Source organism: Rhipicephalus sanguineus, chromosome 10 (assembly GCF_013339695.2).
Source record: "Rhipicephalus sanguineus isolate Rsan-2018 chromosome 10, BIME_Rsan_1.4, whole genome shotgun sequence".
NCBI classification, from domain to species: domain Eukaryota; kingdom Metazoa; phylum Arthropoda; class Arachnida; order Ixodida; family Ixodidae; genus Rhipicephalus; species Rhipicephalus sanguineus.
In genome coordinates this window covers 2,676,858-2,700,243 of record NC_051185.1, presented here as the reverse complement: position 1 = coordinate 2,700,243, position 23,386 = coordinate 2,676,858, and the positions used below count along the sequence as shown (strand labels likewise).

Below are 23,386 nucleotides of genomic sequence, written 5' to 3'. Positions count from 1 at the left end.
GTGAGAAGCTTCTATCGTGATACGTTGGGCCCTACAGAGTCCTACGCCAGGTGACACCTGTCACCTATGAGATTTCCCCGACCACAAACTCATCGACTGCTACACCCAGAACTGACATCGTGCATGTTTCTCGCCTGAAGCCGTACAACGGTGACAAGACCTTCTAACCATAACAGGCACCGGAACGGTGCTTTGCCGGCCGGGGTAATGTCACGGGCACGAAAAGGTCACTCTGGCATGGGCACCGAATTGACACCAAATGGATGAAGACGACGACGTTGTTGTGGGGCCGAGTCTAGAGCTACCCTTTGACCTGCATTCCCGTGCACTGTGCGCAGTGTTAGCTCGACTAGTGCTAACCGAATAAATACTCTCCGTAACAATGTATGAGCAAATATATGTTTTGGCATGATGTGTGAAAACATGGAGAAAAAAAAATAAGGCAGCTTCACACTAGTGATGCCATGCGTGAAGGAAGCTTATTTTTCTTTCTTTATTTTTCTCTTCTTTGTCTCTGTTTATTTCTTTTTTCTCTCTGTATATTTCTTTCTTTCTTTGGTTCTCACTGGTTGTCATTCTTCATATGCTATCCCCCTCCTCCTCGCTGCCACTTACCTTTCCCACTCGCTTGCTATACTATACTATACAAGGCTATGCTATGCTCTGCTAGCGTGCCTGGATAGCCGAGTGGTTACGATGCTTGCCTTTGGATCGTGGTTACGCGGGTTTGAAAGCGGTCTCCTCAAGAAATTTTTTTGCCAAGGATTTCTCTCTCTCTCTGCACTCTCGTGCATCAAAATTACTGCATCCCACGCCTGGGAGCGAAGCAGAATATGAAGGTTCATGATGATGATGATGATGATAGTTTTTCTGGTCGCGGATTACAACTGGCATAAACAGCTCCGCTGTCAATGATTTAAAGGGAGATGCAGGTAAAGAAACGCAAGTTTTTAGAAAAATTGTACATTTTTTGTAAAGTTTAGTATCTCTGCCATTATAAAAATAAAAATCAAAGCTGGGACTCCACTGGAAATGGGTTAAAATTGCATTTAAAGAGCGCAAGGTGGCTGTTAAAAAACTAAAGATGTGACTGCATGTTTTAAGCATGTCTAGATGATGGGGCTGTGATGTGCGTGCCTTTGCTTGCCTTGTTCCCTTGCCTAGTGTATACTACAGGCACTTTTCCACCGAAATAAATCGAGTTTGCAGTCAGTGCTCTTTGCCTCTGTTGGTTCTGTGCAGTTTCCTAATCTTGTATGCACTGTTAATACTTTCTAATGGATCCTGCAGCCCATTCTATCAAGTGCGCATTAGTCAACAATGGGCACACTGCATTTACGCTCTTGTCCTGACTGCCCAATCAAAACCTCCAGGGAAGGTCACAGACCGTGGTGGGAAGGCGTGTTCTACCAGCCAAATGACAGCCCCTGCTACACACTCTCACTGCACCAGTCTCATTGCCGTCTCTTGTAAGGCACTTGGTGCCTCTGACTTCCAACATCACAGAGGCTGGTCTCACAGCACCTTGATACGCTGCATCGTCGGTACACATACATGTGGTTCGGCATCAACTGTTTTACCCACAACAGGCTGCAGTTGCCTTTTGTTTCACTGGCTTCACCAAATCTTTCACACATGCCTCGCCAGGCATTTCCAGATGGGTCCACTGATTCCCCAGCCTGTCTGAGGCACATTACTCCTGTTTACACAACCTCTAAAGTAGCATTACAAGTGGCATTGGCACGTCGGTGCCACTGACTGTATCGATATTACTGGTACTGCACAGTGATGGTACCATGCGGTACTGCAGGGTGGCAGGGTTAGCATTCTTGCCAATCGGGGCAGTGACTGTTCTGAGATGGTGTCACTGGGATGCTCAGTCTTGGTTGCAGACACTGCATGAGGTTGTGAATTAGTCCTTGAAGAATTCAGTGGCATTCGAAGCATCGGTTGTCTGTTGCATATGTGTAAAGTATGGTGTAGGGAGCCCACATGCAAAACATCACTTGCATTTAAGCTCCTGGCACAAGGGAAAAGAAAGGGCCACCCACAACACATACAGCTACACCTCGTTATAGCGAGATGGGATATAACGAAATACTGGATATAATGGGCAAATCGCAATTCCCTTTTATAGTCTTCATAGAAACCACTGTATTTAAAACTTGGTTTTAAAGAGGTAAAATTTGCCTCTTGCAGCACAGAACGAACAAATTTTGTTAAGAAATAAAATTTTGTGCCATGTCACGACAGTGCACAAAGCAGAGTTGAGACGATGTGTCAAATGCATTTGAAAACTCGTGTGCAAAGCTGTGTCACGAGCACACTGCTGCAGCCACTTCCTTTCGCTGCACGCTACTTCGGTGCTCACAAGGGCAGCAAAGATGGCGTCAACAAAGTGGCCGCAGCTGAGCGAGCCATCATTCACACCCAATTACGGACTTCTTTGCAGCTAAGTCCGCTTGAAATACGAGTTATGCATTTTGAACTGCAACAAGGCAGGTGCTTGGCTTTTCCTTTTTATCGCTGAAATTTCGTTGTGTACCTTCGTGCGGCAAGATGTTAGTTTGCCCGCCATTTGCTTTGGGTAAGTACAGTGCATAATATTTGCAGTAAGTGCCAGCAGCAGCTATAACGAAATATTGGTTATAACGAGCAAATGGCAGTGCCCCTACAATTTCATTATAACGAGGTGTATTGCAACACACAAGTAACCACCTTCCAGGCTCTGCAAATTCCTTCTTCCCAATCACTACGAACATTCTGTTTAGGGTGCCACAGTTATGTGCACCAGCATCACAAACTTATCCGTCAGTACAATGTACAGCAGTGATTTTTTTCTATGACTGCCACCAGCACACCTTCCCTGCCATGTCAAGCTTACAAGAACTGCGTGCAATGTGACCTTCCCTGTAACCTCTGCTGCCACACACCCGATCGTGTGCAACCCCGATTATGGCACAACCTGACTAAAGCCATCAACACTGGCCTGCAGTGAACTCATTTCATGCCCGTTTATGTGCCTTCCTTTTCTATTGTCCCCAAGATTAAAACAAACTCTTTAACTTCTGAATCAAATAACAAACACGTTCCCTTCGTAGCATGCACCCTACAGGAGCGCAGAACCTCTGCACAGCCACTGCTCCAGTGGCAATGATGGCCGGGCACAGATCGAAGACCGATTGTCACAATCACAAGTGCGTAAGCTTACCCTTCAGCAATGGGGTATTTCCGTGGACGACCACGTTTCCGTATCACGGGAACGGGCTGTCCTGGTTCAAGACCCAATGGCAGCTCCTGGTCTTCTGCCTGTCGTTGCAAATTGGTAGTCATTGAAAAGCTAGCTCTATTTCTTTTGCCAAGAGGAAGGTATAATAAATTTCAAGTAAAATAACCCTGGGCAATAAAACCAAAAGTACTGTAGCAGTACTATACAAAATACACAAATGCATTTGAAGGACTTATCTTTTAGAGCAGCCAATGCTGTCCTTGGGTAATAGAATGTGAGCTTATTCAGGGACAGTGCAGAGCTAAAGGTTTATTGCAAACCGGAAGGACACAAAATAAGCACACCCGTTGCCATCACTGCAACATGCAAAAAGAAGGGCGATTTCAGCCATTCAACAGGGGAGGGAACAAAAATGCAAGAATTGTGATGTCCCTGAATGCTTCAATGATTACGCATGCACCTTTGTCCATGTGCCTGAAGATGACATTTTCAAAAATTGGCTTATGATCGCAAGTACGGCATTGAGAGGACAGACAGATGGGATTGTTATTACGCTGATGCAACCTTTCATTCAGGAATGTCTGGCCACTTGTGTCCACAAGAGAGTGGGAGATGCCATGCCAGTGTTCGGGGAAGGCCGCAACAACTCCCCTGGATTTCTTGTGTCACACATTTCCCAGCTACCGTTATGGCTGCAACGCTAACTAGCCTGTGGTTTTCTATCCTCCAACTCAAGGTAAATCGCTTAATTTTGCTGAAGACAGAGAACGTATTCCAATTTCTGGCTGTATTAAACACGAACCTTATGCACTGTCTTTCCATGCATGCTTGGCAAATGGCTCGAGTGAGAAATCAGAAGCAATAATTGTCTGCAAAGAAAGGCCCTTTCTTTTAATAAAGAAGGCTTCTTTGAGCTCGCATGCAATGTTGACTTGACTCTTGTAAAGACAACAGTTTCCCTTAGATGAGGCATGCGTCCGCAGGCTTTGCAATGAATTGCCAGGTTGGACCCGCTCCCTTTGTCAAGCGAACATTCACGCTCTCTCAGCCGTTCATTCAAACATCGCCCCGTATGTCCCATGTAAGTCTTACTGCATGTAAGTGGGATGTGGTTAACTACACCTTTGCACCTGACAAGGTCACCTCTCTTGGTGATTAATCCGAGCGCACAAGAGTCGAGACAATGTTGCACGTGAGCTCAGAGAAGCCGTCTTCACAAAAAGAAAGGGCCTTGAAAAATGCTGTACCATTGTGAAGCGTCCATTTAAGAAGCCCTTAGCCAAAACTGTGTGCATTAGTGTGGAGCACCGACCATGCATGCCTGATAATCTAGGAAAGGCTTTTTGTTAATGGGGTGCACAGTTCCAGCTTTTTATTGGTTTTGTTGCTGTAATCTTTATCATTTTATTCTCTCTATGCTACTCTAGCCCTATACACCATGTGATCATAAAGCCGTCATTCTTATTTGAGTTGCATCATGTACAATTTTTTTATCGCTTTTATGGCTCTGAACACCATGCGGAAGTCGACCGCATGTGATCAGCACTGCCAAATTTGAGCGCATATATATATATGTGTTTCTTTCAATAGAAAATTGGTTGGCGACTGTCCGTGTCACTTCTTGTGTTCTTTTCCACTTGCCTCTTCTTGCGTCCCTTTCTTGAGCTCTTTATTTTGCCCGTATTTAAATTCGGTCACAGCCATTGCATAGCTGAGCGCCTTCTCTGGAATTACTCTCAACCCAGGCTTCCTCCTCTTCTCCTCGCCCCTCCTGCCTGCAGCATTCCGACGATAATAAACATGCAGGTGCCGTCACCAAAACTTAAGTTTAGCTAATACTGCCACTAAACTTCTTGCTTACATCACTTTGGTACATTCGAAAATTGAATATGCCAAACTAATTTGGAGCCTGCATCAGGTCTACCTCATTCATAAACTCGAACCTCTACAATATAAAGCTGCTCGATTTATCACCAAAAACTACCTTCGAACATCAAGCATAACAGAAATTGAATCTTCAATTAACCTCTCGAAAAACGTACACTGGTCCCGCTTCTCTCATAAGATTTATCCCAATCCGTCATCAAGTGCTGCTTTTCAGATCCTCAGCTTAAAGTGGAGCTCATCTTCGCCCAAACTACTGCTTGCCATTCGTTATTGGAGTCAGCTACCAGCTGACATTGAAGGTAGTACTAATAATAATGCATTTGTAAATACTAGTCGGAAACGTTTTTTTTTTTAGTTTAAATTTGTGCATGTCTAAGTTCTTTTTTTTAACATTTTCTTGACACATTGCAGATTCACTGTGATACATCATTCTCTCTGTGCTGTTTGAATGTTTTTTTAAGTTCTATTTTTGGTTGTGGTGCCACATGTATTTCTTGTTCAGGCGTTTGTAAATTAGTCTGAGGTACTTGGACTGCAGTTATTTTTAATATTTGGACATTTATTTATCACGAGTCATATCGGTATTATTGCAACACAAGTATTACTGTTTTATCTTAGTTTTTTTTTTTGCTTAGCTCTGCATGTTAAGAAATTGTGTTACACTGTATTATTCATGGTTCCGTCCCCCCTATATAATGCTTTCGGGCCTTTAGGGTATTTGAATAAATAAATAAATAAATAAATAAATAAATAAATAAATAAATAAATAAATAAATAAATAAATAAAGTGTTTCGTGGAAATTTATGAACCACAGTGTTCTTTTGTGGTACACTTATACCAGGGCTCGGCAGAGATACTCGGAAAAGCATTCCGGAATACAGATATCGAAATACATGGTTTGGAAGCCTCAAATACAGATACTGAGATACATTTGCATTTGGACGTAACGGGATATTTCAGAGATACTTTTGCAAGAAGAAGGAAAAAGCATTCCGGAATACAGATACAGCCATACAGTTACTGGAACACTTTTTTTATTTTGGGGATGCTCATACTCCGCAAAGACATTTAATTTCAGCAAAATGTTGTAAATAGAGTTGCAGTGCATTGAAACCTGCAGTCAATTTATTCATTTATCACAGTACCCTCAGCGCCATTAAGACATAGCAGGGGGGGGGGGGGGGGGGGGGGTTACAAAGTACATAATTGGTAATAATGACATATTTACAGGAATCAATTGCAATAACAAGTACACTATATCAGAGCAAATGTAAGAAGCATTGGACACTGAAATCTACACACTTGGTGACAACAAGATGAGCTGTACTAGAAATAGCATAGTTTAAGCAAATCACTCGAATCGCTAACGAACACCAATGAATTGAGAAACCGACGCTGCCGGTTAACGGCCTCAACGCAACACCCGCGAAAGAGAAATGTCTCCCTAGCACTGCAGACGAGCATAAAGTCGTGTTATAGTGAACACGTACCGTCTGCATAGGTGCATGGTCCTGCAGCATGGCGCTAACACCTCTGCCCTGGCGTGGGCCTGTTCTCATCGTGGAGAAGCCGAAGTCGGTCCCCATCTTCGGAATCCTCAACCGTCTGGCCCGGTTGGTGCTGGGCCAGACGGCTGAGGATTCCCCCGCCCATATAGGCTGGCCATAATGACCTACGCGCAATGGAGCCCAATATGTCGAATCCCTATGCAAACAGTGGTTTCCTAAAATCACGTTCTTTGGTTGTGAGAGGGTTTAAGTGCTCCCGGTTGCTCATGCAAGCTCTCCCCAAACAGGGACAGCTGCTCAGAGCACCCGATCAGGGACTACACACAGCAAGCACTCGTCGCTTAGGCCGTCACTTTTCAATAAAATATGTCACCACCACTGACGCCACCAGCACCCATTTCAACAAACCGCTACAGGCGAAGTCAGCTCCGGCAGTGGGGGAGCCTGGTGCCACAAAAGACCGTTTCACGTTTGTCAATCAATTAGGAACGCAACGTGATAAGCTGGAGGGGCGGCTGAAAGCGTGACAAAGATCTTCTAGTCACTTCCGCCCCCACTACAGGAACTGCTTTTGGAAGTGCTGCCACTTTGAGAAATGAAAGCGTGCGTTGCAAAGCCTCTGTTTCAAGGCGATATCCACGCGGGAGGACCACGAAGTAATGGCTTGCCACCCCAAAAAAATTAGGCGTGCTGCACTGGCCTTGAGAGACAGCCACTTTCGTCGGCAGAGGCCGACAACACTGTTTCCGCAATTCTGCCGTCAGCGGCGTCGCGCGCTTTGCCACATGGGTCATTCTCTGCTTGCGGGGAAACAATCACTGTGCTTCCTATGTCGCCAACATAGAAAGCGACATGGCGACATGCGCTTCCTATGTGCTTGTCTTGGCACAAAATAAAGAGAGCTTCATCCCCTTTCTTGGAAACACGCTTCTGCTCATTCACGACAAAATAAAAAAAAGTAAGGAGATACCCGCATCCTGCACAGTATCACGATACAGTCAATACATAGTAAAAGTATTTCACTACTGAGATGGAAATGCATTTTTCACATGTATCTCGATACAGAAATACAGATACTGAAAAGTATCTCTGAAATACTATTGCGATACTCTTGTATCGGGATACTGCCCAGCCCTGACTCATACTTACTAACACAAGCATAAACTTTGCCTAGTACTCTCTGTACAGTATTAGACACAACCAATGACACCAACAGAAGCCAGGCAAAGCAACGGTGGCGTTATTTGTTGTTTTTAACTGTAGTGCAATGAGTTAAATTGAAAGGAATTAAAGTGGACGAAGAAGCACCCTCTCCGTCGGTGAGATCTGAACCCACCAACTTTGAATTACGCTTCCGATGACCTACCAATTAATAACCATTACAGTACAGTTAAAGACAACAAACATTGTCCCCTGCTTGGCTTAACTCGCTTGGTTGTGTCTAACAAAGATCCCGTGCCACGAGACACCTTCAGGCAAAACAAGTGTTCCACATTCGCAGTCTTGGCTACAAGTGGCGCTGGCTAACACTCCCAGGGGTTAAACACACATAAATACACAAGAAAGTGGACGAGGGAGCGCCCTCCGTTGCAGCTCGATTGGTAGAGCATTCAATGCATCACTCGGAGGTGGAGGTGGAGGATCCCCCCGACAGAGAGGGTGCTTTTTCGTACACTTTAATTCCTTTCAATTTAGGTCACTGCTCTGCAGTCAAGAGCAATGTCCCCTGTGGCTAAATTATCTGTTGCTTTCACTGGTTGTGTCTGACAAAGAAACGAGCCCCTCGAGCAATTCCCCTTCTCTCTAAAGTATTTGTTGTTCGTGTTATCTGTGCCAACTGTCAGTCACATTCATTTCTTCATGTCACTGCCTTGTCATCTGTTTGGTCTCTCTTGTATACTTGTGACTTACACCTAACAATTCTTACTTATGTTTTTTTTTAGATATATGTACTCGACTGTCAGGCTTTTGTCAACTATAACATCGAGCACTGTGTCATTTTGGTGGAGGTTTTCGGGTTTTCTGGGGGCAGACACATTGTCAGGCTTTTCTTTTCCTTTTTGTCAGTCCCCAAGGCAAGTGAACATTTTTTGCCTGGAATAAAAACTTTCTTGGGCCTTTTCAAAGGTCCCTCAAACCTCTGCAGGACGAAGGCCGCTCCCAATGGTGTCCAGTATTCCCTATCGGGTTTATCCCCGTGGACTCGTTCATTTTGTCACCCCTTCCTCGACTGCATTTCCCATCCCCTGGTAACTATTCTGTAAATGCTCTTACTGTCCACCGCTCTACGTGGCCAGCCCAGGAGGTCCATTTCTTTTGCTCGACGTCAACTAGGATATCTGCTAGCCCTGTTTGACCCGGAGCCATTCTTCCCTCCTTCGATCTCTTACTCCCACTCTGGTGAGGAAGCGAGTCACAGGGAGACAGCGAAAGGAGCCAGTCAGACGCCTTGCCAGCGACCAAGGGACACTCACAAGGGAGGCGTTAACAGTCATTGCACTCTTCCGTGCTTTAATAGCCAGAGTTTGAAAAACAAACATACACAGCTGGGTTTGAGATTCAAACTTATAACCCCGTTAACTTTGGACCAAAAATGTGGCTCAGTACTTTGGGATGACCTTATGGTCGACTGTCTTCGTGCCGCCTCTAGCATACACGACGCCAAGGTTTTGCCGTTTCCGAATGGTCCAACTTTTGTTCCCGCCTTTCATATCTGCCCGCGAGGACTTGTTATAAACCGTGATGGCAGTCGAGTGATGAAGTATTTGGACACGGCAAGCGTTGAGTGCGCACCTTGATTTTCTTCTTGCGGCCGCGTTTTTTGTGTGTGCCCGGACTGTGTTCCTCCTCCTCCGGCTGGCCCACCTCAGTCATGTGGTAGTGGCAGCCATTTTCTGCAGGCATCATGTACTGCTGCTGGAAGTATGGTGACCTCACAAACTCGGAGCCTGAGTGATGTGATGACGGGTTCTGCTGCTGGTGTGTATGCTGCAGATGACGATGATGGTGGCTCTGCAAAAAGAAGAAGAAAAGGCTCAGAAGATGCATACATCAAACCACTGCATCTCTCAATGCACAGTAGGGTGGCCTTGCTTTCAAACGTTTCTGAGACTGACCAAATGAATGCAGTTCACCCACTATGGGGTGTAGTTGTGCAAGGCCTCCTCACTCAGGAAAGCCATCTTTAGCTTTAGGTGCACTCACCACAGTCATCCAAAGACGCACTCACTAAAGCTCATCTAGACACACTTCCACTTTGACACTAGGAATGAACAAAATTTTAAGGATGTTCCTACACTGTGACTCAACCTTGTTTGTTGTTTCATGACCCTGTTCAAATGATATTTGCTGATAAGAGTGATGCTATTTATGTCAAGATAAGCATACTAGTGCAGGTGAGACAAAAAAAATACTGGAAATAACTTCACTGCAGTGGTCTGTTCAAAAGCTGATACAAAGTCTGAAGGGTGCTTTGAAGAGGAGACAACAAAAGGCACACACTTTCTAATCTTTAGACAATCTACTTACTTGAGTGTTATGTTAGTGTATTACACAGCAACATCACGACACCATATATTTTTGCTCAAATGGCATAAATTGCTGGCCTCATTCCATTTTTATTGTTTAATTTCCTATATAGCTTGTGGTTCAAAAGTTTGTAGCATTAATAATTAAATAAAAGGATGAAATTGTCTAAAAAAAAACCTAATGTGTATTGTCGAAGCAAACGTACACAACCACAAAAAGTCTCTATATGAACACGGGCGTCATGCAAGCGAACTGGTGCTCTCCCCTTGTGCATTGCTAGTAAAACGTCTATTTATGTTAACATGGATGGCCTTGACACACTTTAAAGGTGTGTGCTAAGTGAACGCAGAAAATGCACAGAACGAAAAACTACAGGACACACAACGTCAAGCGCAAACTACCAACTGGTTTATTGTCTGTAAAAGTGTAACCAAGAAAAAGGGGTGTGTCAAATTAGCATGCGCAGATGCTCAGAGAAAAGACTGACGGGGCAGAAGCAGAGGGGGAAAATGAGAGGGAAAAGTAAAGAGAACGCTATCGCAGGAGCAAGATCAGATCAGTGCGGCCTTTTTGCAGAATCACAGAACGGCAGAAGGTGCACAAGCTTCCTCGCTGTCTTCCATAATGCTCAGTGTCTCTGAAATTTCTTTCAAGGGCTATTGGCACGAAAATTTTCAGCTGTCGTTTTTTTTGCGTCAGGTGAAAGGCCAAGCCTTCAAGAGCCTAGGAAAGGTAGGGCTAAGCGTGAGTGCACCCTGAAAAAGTAATTACAGTATGCTTTTAAAAGCTAGTTTCGGTTCCTACTGTACCCTGACGTCACAACATGGTATGAGCTTCTTGTCACGTGCTCACACAACATACAGTGACGTTTCCACGGCTGCTCTGCACCGTGGCTCCGTTGGTGACGCACAAGCGGCCATCTTGGAAGTTTTGGTACCTGACGTCATCACAACTAGCCAGACTGCTGCGTGAAGTCACCAGAATTAGTACTGTAGCCTGACGTGAAGCTAGTGTCGATGTCGGTAGGTGCACCATGGGAAAATTTGCTTGAATATCAAAATAAAATATCTCATCGGCATTTGCTGAGCTTCACACTTGCTCAGAGCTGTCTCTGCATCCAGGAGATTTGTATGGCACCGTAAACTCGCCTTCTAAAAAAAGTGCAGCGGGCTATGACAGCTGTTCTTTCGAAAAATGCATTACAAGAACATTCTTAGCAATGTGCAGCTAAATTACACCCTTGCTGATGGCGATTTGATAAATTGGGCATTTAAGCTTGCACGTAAAACCTGCTGCCCCTTGACCCCAGCATCTGAAAGTCAAATGTCTGAGGTCATCGAGTGAGACGTGTTGGTGTTCGTTTGTGCAACCAGACGTCATCGTCGTCGGCCTACTTGTGTCCACTTCGGGATGAAGGCCTCTCCCGACGTGCAAGCATTTTCCCCCTGCCAACTCTTTCATTTCGTCACTCTCTCGACTGCTTTTCCCATCCCTTGGTAACCATTCTGTAATTGCTCTCACTGTCTGTCCTATGCATTACACGGCCAGCCCAGGTCCATTTTTTTTTGCTTGCTGTCAACTAGGATACGTGCTAGCCCTGTCTGTTCCCTGACCCATTCTGCAGTCCTCCGATCCCATCAGGTTGCTCCTGTCATGTTCCGTTCTGTTGCATGCTGCATGGTCCTTAGCTTTTAAATGCAAAACATTTCTCAGCGAACCGAAGGCCCTTTGAGCGTCCGTCCGTCCGTCTAGCTGCCTACGTCTGGTGCCCTCGCGATTGCCTCCTTAGACAAAAACTGCTATAGGAGGGTTCGACAAATATGACTGTGTGGTCGTGACACAAATAACTTGGGAACCCAGTCGCCTACGTCGTCAAACCCTTTCCTCCAGGCACGTGTGGTGCATAGCCGTGGTGGCCGCTGTGTGCGGGTATGCGCCACAGGTGGCTGACAATTTATATCTACCCAGGAACCGTGAGAACAGGCATTGATAATTTAAATGTGAGAGCGTTAAGGAAAACCGACATCGGCGGCATTGACCCAACGAATATATAGAATAAAATCAGGATCGGAGCAGGAATCGAACCCAAGCATTCAGCGTGGCAGTCCGGTATTCTACCACAGAGCCACGGCAGGTCTCGAAGCTGCTTTCGAAAAAGACCCTACACAGGCACAATGTCAGTGCAACATTAATAGTGGTTGCAGTGCTGGCTATCTGATTTTATAATAAAGCAATAAACATTACATATTTACTCCTCTCATACGGGCATCATGACGGGTTAACAACAATTGTGGTTGCAGTGTTGACTCCGCCTTTATAGCAGTCTAATAAACATTACATTTGTATTCCCATGATGCAGCAAGCTATATTCAAGCATTGCTCGACCTCGGAAGAATACGCTAACGAATGCTACGTATGATATTCACATCATCGCACCGTAAAATGGACTTCGATTCCATAATACTGACGTCTGTGCTCTAACATGGGTCCTGGCGTTACGTCGGACCATAAGTTGCCATTTAAACGCCAGTGTAGTCGACGTTGCTGGCAAGCTCACAATGTGCACACAACTAGTACACTTACAAAAACGCATCGATCCACCTCCTAACGATTGGCTCAAAGCCAAAAAATGCAGCTTAGACAATCACTGGCCGGCTGCTTTGCATGAAACTGATTCCCACAAGTTGCTTTGTTATCCTCCATGTTTCGGCCCCATGTGCAGTGATTGTATATTTTTGCACCTTAATGACTGTGGCAGATTTCCTGTCACTACTTGGGAGTGCCTGCCCAATGCACTCCAGCCCATCCTTATTCTTTGGTGAATTTCTCTTTTGTCATTAGGCTAGGCATACAATTGTCCAGTAATTGTCCTAGGTAATACAGTAAAACCTCGGTGATACGATCACGGCTCGTACGAATTTCGGGGTGATACGAATTTTTCTGTGGTCCCAGCCAAGGCCCATTAGCCTGCAATGTAATGGAGTACGGTTGTTGCAAACCGATTTGCACCCTGCGACATTTGATACGAACGTACGCTAACGCACAGGCACGAACAGGTGCTGCCCGCGCTGTCGCGGAAGACCCGGCAGTCACGCGCGGGCGCGGGCATGCGTGCTGCGCGACCATGAACGGTGCGTCGTTGCCTTCGAGATAGTGCGCGCGAAACTTGGAGGCCTTTAGGCGCCTTCGCATTTAGGCTGCAGATGACGTTGACGTCGCACTTTTTTTTTCCCTACGCGTTGACTCGTGCTCCTGTGCTCGAGGCAGCAGCGTCTTTGTACTGTGTTAACACGTGCCTGCCGCGTCGATGCAAGCCATGTCCCCGCAATCAGACGTTCTATGAAACAAGACTGAAACTTGGGCTGCGGGTCCGTCATGAAGTCCCATTAAAGGTGCACGGAGACTCCAAGAGACGAAGCGGAGGGTCTTGGCGAAAGAGCTTGGCCTCTATCTATCGTGTGCAAAGCGCTTCTTAAATCACTTTCGCCGCAGTACTCTGCTGTCGTGCAGAAAAGCGTAGTAAGATTAGGAAGGGGCTACTAGCGGTCACGGAGCACAGCACATCTGGTTCATTAATTACACAGGCGCGCATGCACCGTATATTTACGAGTACAAGTATGATCGCTGATGTCTAAAAACTTTACTGGCAATCATTCAGAGCTGTTCATGACGTCGCTGCGGCCCTGAAAAACACTAAATCAAAGCGTATGCGAACTTCCTTTTGTCGCATACTGATTTTCCATGTTTTCTGGTGATACGAATTTCGGATGATACGAATATTTTTGGTAACCCTGCGAGATTCGTATCACCGAGGTTTTACTGCACAGTAATTGTCCTAGGTATACAAATTCTTGTATATACTACAACAATGTATGATTTCCAATCGTCTTTGTCTTCATCATAATCATTTTTAGGCCCACTTTATTACTTTCTTGGTTTAATGCCTCAATCATTTTTTGCAAATCGTTAAGGAAGAGTACCATGTCATCTGCAAATCGTAGATTGCCGAGATATTCCCCACTGACCTTGATTCCTACTTCTTTGCAGTCTAGCTGTTTAAATACTTCCCCTAAGCACACAGTGAACAACATCGGGGATACTGTATCTCCTTTTTTGATTGCAATTTTATCGCTCTTCTTGTGGAGTCCTTGTAGATGTCGGCTAAGGTATTGTTGACATAGGATTTAGGTACTCCTTGTCGACTTAGTGCTTTTACGACTGCAGATATCTCTACTGAGTCGAATGCCTTTTTGTAGTCTATGAAGACTAAATAAAGGGCTTTGTTGTGTGCAGCAGCTTTCTCCATTACCTGACTGATCATCGTATTGAGTGTGATCCATCGTAGAGTAAACCAACTTGTTCTCCAGGTTGGTTTTTCTCTTGTCCTGTTTGAAGTTACCTTCGTAAATAATTTGTATATCACTAAAAGTAAGCTGATAGGCCTATAATTTAAATTAAAGTCCCTTATGCCTCCTTTCTTGTGCATTAGCATAATGTTCGCATTTTTCAAGCTCATTGGAACTGTCGTTGTTTCGAGGCACTGAGTGTAAAGCGTAGCAAGTTTCTTCCAAATAAATTCTCCTCAATCTTTAATCAAATCGACTGTTATTCCGTCATCTACGGCTGCTCTTCAGTGTGGCACATCGCGTATGGTCTTTCTAACCTCGTCGGTAGTTACATATGGGACTTCTGTATCTTGCCTGTGGCTACTTCCACTCAAGGTTAGATGACTTATTTTTTAACTACACAGTTCGGCGTAGAATTCCTCTGCCACCCAAAGTATGTCACTGAAATTGTTGATAGCCTTTCAGAGCGTGCATTTTATTCCTTCCTGAACAGAGTTTCCTTTTAGCTGTTCTGATGCTGCTGCCTTTGTAGTAGTTCCTTATGCCACTGATCTTGTTGATCAGCTTTGTTAGATCAGCAGATTAGCTCAGATTTTAGGTCCTGAGTTAGTCACTTCCGTGTTCTGCCATTTCTTTATTAAGTCTTTCGTGGATTTAGAAAACTTGCCTACTTCTTGCCTTGGAGCCTTTGATAGCTGCTTCAGAGATCAGTCTAGTTACTGTTTCCTTCATTCCCTCGATGCCAGTATTTTCCTCTTGTTCTAAAGCTCTCGATCACAGTCCTAAATTCTTATGATTTTATTCTGACTAAGTTTAGGCTGGGTTGTCTTTTCGTGGTTAATCTTGCTCTAATGCTTTTCAGAATAAGCACTACCTTTGCCCTCACTAACCGACGGTCACCGCACTATACCTTCGTCCCGTACTATGCCCGAGTTAATATCTATTTCGTTGTTTGTTTGTCCATTAAGGCTTTTCCATGTCCCCTTCCGATTTCCATCTTACCAGATGAAGGTGTTCATTATATATACAGAGCCTACTGCAAGTTGCACCCAAGGAGGTTTAAAAAAAAACTTCTGGAGTGGAGGTCTTACTATGCGCGCCCACGCGAGCGGGTGAAGCCTGGGAAACCGGTTGGCAGCCATCTTGCTCCAGGCAAGAGGCAGCGCAGCTTGTGCGCAGATAGCGTAATTGTGAGCTTCCGCGGGGGCATTTCAGCATGAGAACTGGATAGTTAGTGTCACTTATTTGGCCGAATTTTTTTTTATTGCGATAGCAATTATATGGACAGTCTCGGCTGGATTTTGCCGTCGCCGTCGCCGTCGCAGCCGTCATGCACCGTATATGTATAAGTATGTATATATATATAAAAGCCCCAAAGAAAAATAATTCAGAAAAATGCTTCCGAAGTGCAGAATCGAACCAGGGACCTCTTGCCGCCAGAGTCACCTCCGCCATGGCGCACAACGGCGGCACGTCCCGCACGTTGAAGTACTCCGCGATGTCGGCCGGGTGAACTAGTCCCAAATGGTGATGAAAAAAATGGACTCTGCAGCGAGTGACGCTAGCCACTGCGCCACGAAACGCAGATCCTCCACGTAGGTAACGGCGAGCGTTATATACACAACCTTTACCGCTGGACGGACTCAGAGACGGCTGCGATTATAAGCGTTTCTTCATTACCAGCGAGATGGCGTTAGGAGCGCGACAGGCGCATTTAAAAGTCGTCGGCGAGCTCGCTCGCTTCTTCTTATACTTGCGCAGGGAGAACCTTGCCCTTCCACTGTCTGCTCGCGCGGTTTTCTTGTGCTGAGGGGAAGAGGGATGTTTCACGCTTTCACCGTGATGTCCGCGCTCATGTTACGGCGCGTACGAATGTCACTAGAGCTCAAGGGACGCCGATAAACGAACAAACAGAAGATGAGCGCGAACTATCAAGTGTCACAGCTCGACACTTGAAGCACGCTAGTTTCCTTCGCTGCTTCGGCCGCCTTTGCAACAGGAGCGCTGTTCAAACTGAGAGTATCCATTGGCGAGCCTCACTTCATATAGCATTAGTTTCTTGCTATCGCATTCATTGCTTCGGCCTTGCGGCGAAACTGTGACTTTTTTGTCCTGCAAGATTGAAGAAGGCAGTTTTTTATGCTGTAATACATGGGCTGAAGCGTGCATGATAAGACGTAGAATTCGCTTCCAGCATTACCGAAATGACACATATGGTGGAGTTAATAAGTGGTACATTAAATTTTATTCATCCTTGGCTTTTATACAATTTCAAAAGAAAAAAAGAAGCATATACAATGTGGTTTATACGTGAATCGATAAAGCAACAAATTCAAAATAACTTCGAAATGTATCATAATTCAGAGAGTCACGAAACTAACCGTATGAAACACGCGCCCTTAAAAACTAAACACAGCAAAAGAAAAGATACAAAAGCAGACTAGTTGACCAATTTCCTGCAGCTCTTGTTTATGCATAATGCAGACAATCACGAAACTAACCATATGAAACACACACCCTTAAAAACTAAACACAGCAAAAGAAGAGATACGAAAGCAGAGGAATTGATTAGCTTGCTGCAGCTCTTGTTTACGCTCGTCTAAAAATTTTCAAAAAGTAACAGTCCTTGTCAGCCGCATTCTTACTCTAATCTGGGAGTTTTAAATGCGAAGCATTTCTTAGTGAACCTTTGGCACATTCAGCGTTTCTATCTACGAATCTATCTACCAAGCCGCCTACGTCTGGGTGCTCTCATGATCGCCTCCTTAACTTGGTGTAGACCAAAATAGCCATGGGAGGGTAGGAACATTTGACAAATATGGCTGTCGGATCATGACATGAGTAACGGGAAAATCCTGTCGTGCACGTCGTCAAACCCTTTCCTCCAGACACGTGTGGCACATAGCCATTTACCACTGGCCACGGTGTACGGTTATGCGCCACAGGTGATTGACAGTTTATATCTACCCAGGAACGGCGAAAACAGACATTAGTAATTTAAATGCGAGAGCGTTAAGAAAAACCGACATCGGCAGCGTTGACCAGACGAATGGAAAGAACAAATATTAGGATCACAGCAGGAATCGAACCCAAGCATTCTGCGTGGCAATCAAGTTTTCTACCACAGAGGCATGTCAGGTATATAGACTGGTTTGGAAAAACAGCCTATGCAGGCGTAATGTCGGTGCAACGTCAAGTGTGGTTGTGGTGCTGGCAATCTAATTTTGCAAGAAAGCAATGCAGAGTACGTATGTACTTCTACGATACTGGCGTCATATCAGATTAACGTCTGTGGTTCCAGTGTTGGCTCCGCTTTTATAGCAGTGTAATAAACATTACATTTGTATTCCTATGTTTATGCAAGCTATATTGAAGCATTGCTCGACCCCAGAGGAATACTATAAAGAAAGTTACGTATGATAACCACATGGCTGCACTATAATGTGCACTTAGTTTCGGTAATACTGACGTATGTACTCTAACGTGAGGACTGGCGTTACAATGCACCATAAAGTTACCCTTCAAACGCCAGTGTTGTCGACGTGCCTGGTAAGGCCACGATGTGCACACAGCTACTACACTTACAAAAACACGTTGATACACCTCGTAACGCTTGGCTCAAAGCCATTAAATACATCATAGAAGCACTCGCTGACTTCTTCGCATGAAACGGATTCCCACAATGCATGGGATCTGCCGATTTTTTTTTTCGGTTGATTTCTTTTGAAATGTGGTGAAGCCTGATTTTACAGCAAAGGCTGTTATCAGATCACAACAGCAGTGGGGTAGTTGTCCGCTGCCGCCGACGGTGTCCGTAACAACTATCGTGCGAAATAAGAAAAAATGAAATAAATTAAAATAAACAGGCTCAGATGGGATTTGAACACGGGTCCTCTGCGTGGCAGTCGAGTATTCTACCACAGAGCCACGCTAGTGACTGGAACTCCTTTGCAAAAACATCCTTACAGCTAGGCGTCATGTCGGGCCAGGAATCGCGTTAAATATGTAATATCGCATGTCAGAAGAGTAAAATAACGACCAGGCGTCACACAATGCTAATTGCGCAACGAGTGACCAGATCGGTAATTGCTTCGAATCCATTACAAAAGGCTCAGCCATAATTCTTCATCGGCATCAGCCACAGGCAGCATCAACAAAGTTCACATAATGCCTTACACATGTGTAGCGGGTACCTAGCTTATCCGCACAAAGACGAATAATGGCATAGTGATTGCTTCCCTACTTCACAAAAATTATGATTTGCGGCGTAGTTGGTACCTTGCAAGTGTGCTTGTATTAGTGGCCTCAAGAGAGTCTATAATGGGTTCTAGAAAGGCCGCTCTTCCAGCTTTCACTGTCACTGTGCTGCGCGCTCCGCGCAGGCCCGGCGTTTTTTATGTACAGCTTGGCAATCTTCGACAAATTGTAAATGTGGTTATCGAGTGGATCGCAGTCCAAAAAATGATACATCCACAACACTCGCTTGTCACCAAATGAGTGGAGAAATTCGCCATCTGTGGAACTTCCGCGCTGGCTCAAGCGACAACCGACACGTTTTCTGCCTGGAGCAATATGGCGGTCGTCGGCTTCAGCGGCGGCGCGCCGCCTCCACTCCAGAAGTTTTTTTTCAACCTCCTTGGTTGTACCGCAGTTACCAATTGCTTTTCCTCACTTTCACACTGATTGGAAAAAGGACCGGGTATGTCCTTTTTCCATTGCTAATTCAATATCCTCGTGCCGTCGTTCTGCATCATCATGATTGGATGTGTAGACCTGCGCTACCTCGAGCTTGTATCTCTTGTTCAGTTTTATCGTGACGCTGGCTAGGTAGATACGGAAAATGCAAACTATGACTCTCTGCGACAGCCAAGTACTTGGTGAAGTACGCGGTGGTCGCAGGACAGTGAAGCAGTGTGTGGAAAACAGAGGCACAACCCTGGCTCCCTTTGTGAGTCATAACTGCCACACCATCTAGGTTAAGGAACACTAGGCACTCATAAGCCAAATTCACACGAGCACGTTTTAATTTGCTTTGCTTCAGAAAGGGTGACCCATCCTGGCTGACTTGTGGCCATATCCTTTGGAGTGGGCAAATTAATGGTAAATTAGATACTCAGTGTGGACACATAGCAAACATGTGCTGCCCACTGCAAGATGTGATGTCCTTTTATGTAGGCCTTGCCATTTGTGAGGCACCAGCCATTGCACTTTGATGAAACAGGGCATGCTTGCTAACCTGTGCTGTCTCTCCATACAGGTCATACTCTGGTTCCTGCTTGATGGCCACTGGTGGGTTCCACGTCTGCACGGAACCACGGTAGTTGTCCATGCTTCTGCCTTCCCCGTTCATGCCCCTGCAATGCACATCAAGACATTATGAAGTCTATGCAGTTGCCCGTGTATGAAATCACATGGTCCCACCTCTGGCCCCTCATTCCCATCATTTATAAAAGATGTGTAGTCCACAACACTTGTGCCAGTGACAGCCAAGTGAGTGCGCTTTGACCGTAGTGAGGGGTTCGGCCTACCCCCGCCCTTGAAGCTTTCACATTTATGTGGGGGTCAAGGTAGCCACACTGGCAAAACTCACTGTGTCATGGCCCAGATGCTCATTGTGCTGAAACATGACTGCCCCAAATATCTCCTGCACTTGTATTTATTCATGCTCACCAAACATCCAAAAACCCTTAGGAAGCTGAAATTCCAGCTGGCAAAACCAAGCTTGTGCCAGGGTCAACTTGCTCAGCAGAAGTCAAAACTAGTGGAGCAGATGAGCTTGTACATCTGCCATTGCTGAACCGAAGGTTTAGACGATAAAAACTGCTCTTGAAGTTCAGTTTGGCTACAGTGAGTGGACCACAGCTCTTTATTTGAGCAATAATTTATGCATATTGTTAATACAAAATGGCACGTTTAGATGCTCGTGATGGCATATTATTGGTTGATGTTGGCAGACTAGTTGGTTCTTTATCATAGTGAACGAATAGCAGCACAAACCAACAAGGATGAAATGGAAAGGTGGCATCGTCGCTTCATCCTATCCTTGCCATCCTATCCTCGCCATGATGGTAAAATGAAAAGGTACGAAACGACACTGTGGGTATAAATAAAGAATTTATTCAAAGTATGCACTATGTGCCCGATCACAAAGATCCCATTGATGAATGAGCTGAAGGACTCCTTGTTCCCAGAATTCCTGTACGAGACCCAGTCCTTCACAGCGTCCTTCAGTTCGTCGTGCTAGTTGAAGCGCTTCTCTTTCAGGTGTTTTTTCAGGGGACCAAACACATGGAAATCCCAGGCGATGAATGGTGGCCGGCTTAACACCTTCCGCTGTCAGAAATCATTGAACCGCCCTACTACTCCTCAATCGCCGAATTTTGCAATGTGAATGCCATCCTGTCCTTGCACGTACTGCCGCGTCAACTGGATGGCGCTCTTTATAAGAGCCTCTGCTCTCTACTGCACATGCGGGTGCCCCCACATGCTCCCATCCACGGCAGGAACTCCAATCGCATCCCTGGATGTCTCGCTACATTCTTCCAGAGCGGCATAGGCATCTATGTAAGCGGTCATGTGGTTACGACGTTTCGTACCTTTTCATTTGAACACCCCTTGTACCACTACCATCACTTGTTTCACTTCAAATTAAATTTAATTTCGTTAAAACCTAACGTAAACTGCCCAGAGTTGACATGAAACAGTGATTTGAAAAGCATTGCGTCACACTGAGACAAGCAGCCTCTTGGCATAGAGAGGACTGCCAAGTGACCACGAATGGCAACCACAGCCTCTAACCATTCCTCCTGCTGCACATCAAACACAGCTTACTTCCAGTGAAACATGCATTTCAACTCGCATATTTTACTGCATTTGCAATGCAGCTACACCCAAATGCTGTATCCAGTGCACATTTTCACCAAAAACAACTTGCAGTACCATTTGTGCATCCCACCTAATTGGACACTAAAAGAGTATAGCGCAAAACAAGAGACAAACACAGAGATGGGAAGCAGGCAACGGACTGCACTACCCTCTTTTAGTGTTCACGCATAGCCAACTGGCCCAACAGTCTGTTCTGCTACCTAAGTGGATTATTAAAGACCTCTGAGATGCAGGCTATATAATATAGACAATGTGGCCAGGTCCTCGTGTTTATATTTCTAAGCTTCATGGTGCAGGTGAGGTAAGCGTTAAATTCAGTGGTAAAGATAACTGTGGATTCTAATGGAGAGCAGGTGTGCTCATGCTGCACTGCACTGCCATGTGCAGTGGCTCGCAAAAGAAAATTCTCTGTAGAAATAGCACAAGAAAAAATCTATGGCCCATCCACTCCGTGAAGATGGTCACACAGCGAAGTTGCCTATCTCCCTTGCGGCATTGCTGGCCCTTTCTGACCTCAGTAGTGGCGGGCCGCGTTGTTTCAGCTGCGTGAGCTCGCAGCTCAGGCTCCGCTTTGCGAGCTCACAGGGCTGCGTTTTCGGCAAGGCCATGTCTACAAGCACGAGTCTATACGATTAGCTAGTGAGATGACAGGTGGTTAGAAAACCGTGCTAGTCTGTATGGTTGGCTATCGAGATCACGTGATGTTATGAATCTACCACTAGATTTGAAATGTGGGCGCTAACACATGATTGGTCAAAGTGAGATCATGTGACTTGGGGGCTCAGCTAATGGTGTTTCAGTAGACGCCTCGTAATGTCGTAGATCCGCCGCTAGATCTGAAATGCACATGCTTACATATGATTGGTCGAATCAAGATCACATGGTCTGCCAGCTCAGACAATGGTTTTCTCTGGAGGCTACTACCACTACTACTACTACTACCACTAGTACTACTACTACTACCACTTTTACTACTACTACTACCACTTTTACTACTACTACTACTACCACTTTTACTACCACTACCACCACTACCATTACCACCACTACGCCGCCGCCGCCGCCGCCGCCGCCGCCGCCGCCGCTGCTGCTGCTGCTGCTGCTGCTACTGCTACTACTACTACTACTATGGCCACAGATATAGATACTATGGCCACAGATATACTACTACTATGGCCACAGTGGTAGTAGTACTACTACTACTACCACTTTTACTACTACTACTACTACCACTTTTACTACCACTACCACCACTACCATTACCACCACTACGCCGCCGCCGCCGCTGCTGCTGCTGCTGCTGCTGCTGCTGCTGCTGCTACTGCTACTACTACTATGGCCACAGATATTCACACCAATTTGACTCACATATGTGCCAAAGATGTCATGTCACGTGGAACTTGGTGCTTCAAAACAATTTTAAAGAGGGCACAGATGGCCCTGAATTGCACCTTTTGCTGTGCTTTCTGAGGAAACCATCAACACGGTGTGATCAACACCGATGGACAAACGAGCAACTGAACTACCAGTATGAAACCACAAAGTTTAGAAACAATGTCTTCAAATGTCCCATGTGTCCAGTTTGTCTATCTTGTGCCCTTGTCGTTCCTTGTGCTAAATAAACTGCAGCCATTCAAGATGCACTTCAACACACTAGTTCACATGTCAGGAGTGCGTGTATGTTGGATTTCCCACCTGCTTACGGCTGTTGAGAAGCAAAACCATGTAGATGTTGCAAACACTGTGACACAATTTCTTGCTTGAAGTACTGATACCCCTGAAGCAAAAGAGGAGCTCAAGAAAATGGCATCAAGGCCTCACCTATGTTTCCCATACCCAGCAGATATGGTGGGACAAATGTGTTTCACTTAATGTGGAGCATTTATTTTGAATGCGATAAGAGTTCTAGTGAGTCATTTCTAGAAATGAATGTCTCAGCTTTTATTGAAAGCTCTTGTAATTTTTGCACTCGGTATACTTAGGTACCACCTGTTGTTTCCAT

The 23,386-nt window shown here is 45.4% G+C and overlaps 1 protein-coding gene across 5 annotated transcripts in view; it reads right to left on the bottom strand.

Moving 5' to 3' along the window:
* LOC119406250 (G/T mismatch-specific thymine DNA glycosylase) overlaps positions 1–23,386 on the bottom strand; it is a 138,939-nt gene that overhangs the window by 78,010 nt on the left and 37,543 nt on the right. For all 5 annotated transcript variants that reach the window (XM_037672979.2, XM_049419734.1, XM_049419733.1 and 2 more), the window contains 3 exons: positions 19,736–19,853; positions 9,419–9,637; positions 3,212–3,309 (listed from right to left, as the gene is read on the bottom strand). In XM_037672979.2, coding sequence (XP_037528907.1) covers positions 3,212–3,309; positions 9,419–9,637; positions 19,736–19,849 — 431 coding nt within the window. In that variant the 5' untranslated portion in view covers positions 19,850–19,853. The remainder of the gene's footprint in view (positions 1–3,211; positions 3,310–9,418; positions 9,638–19,735; positions 19,854–23,386) is intronic.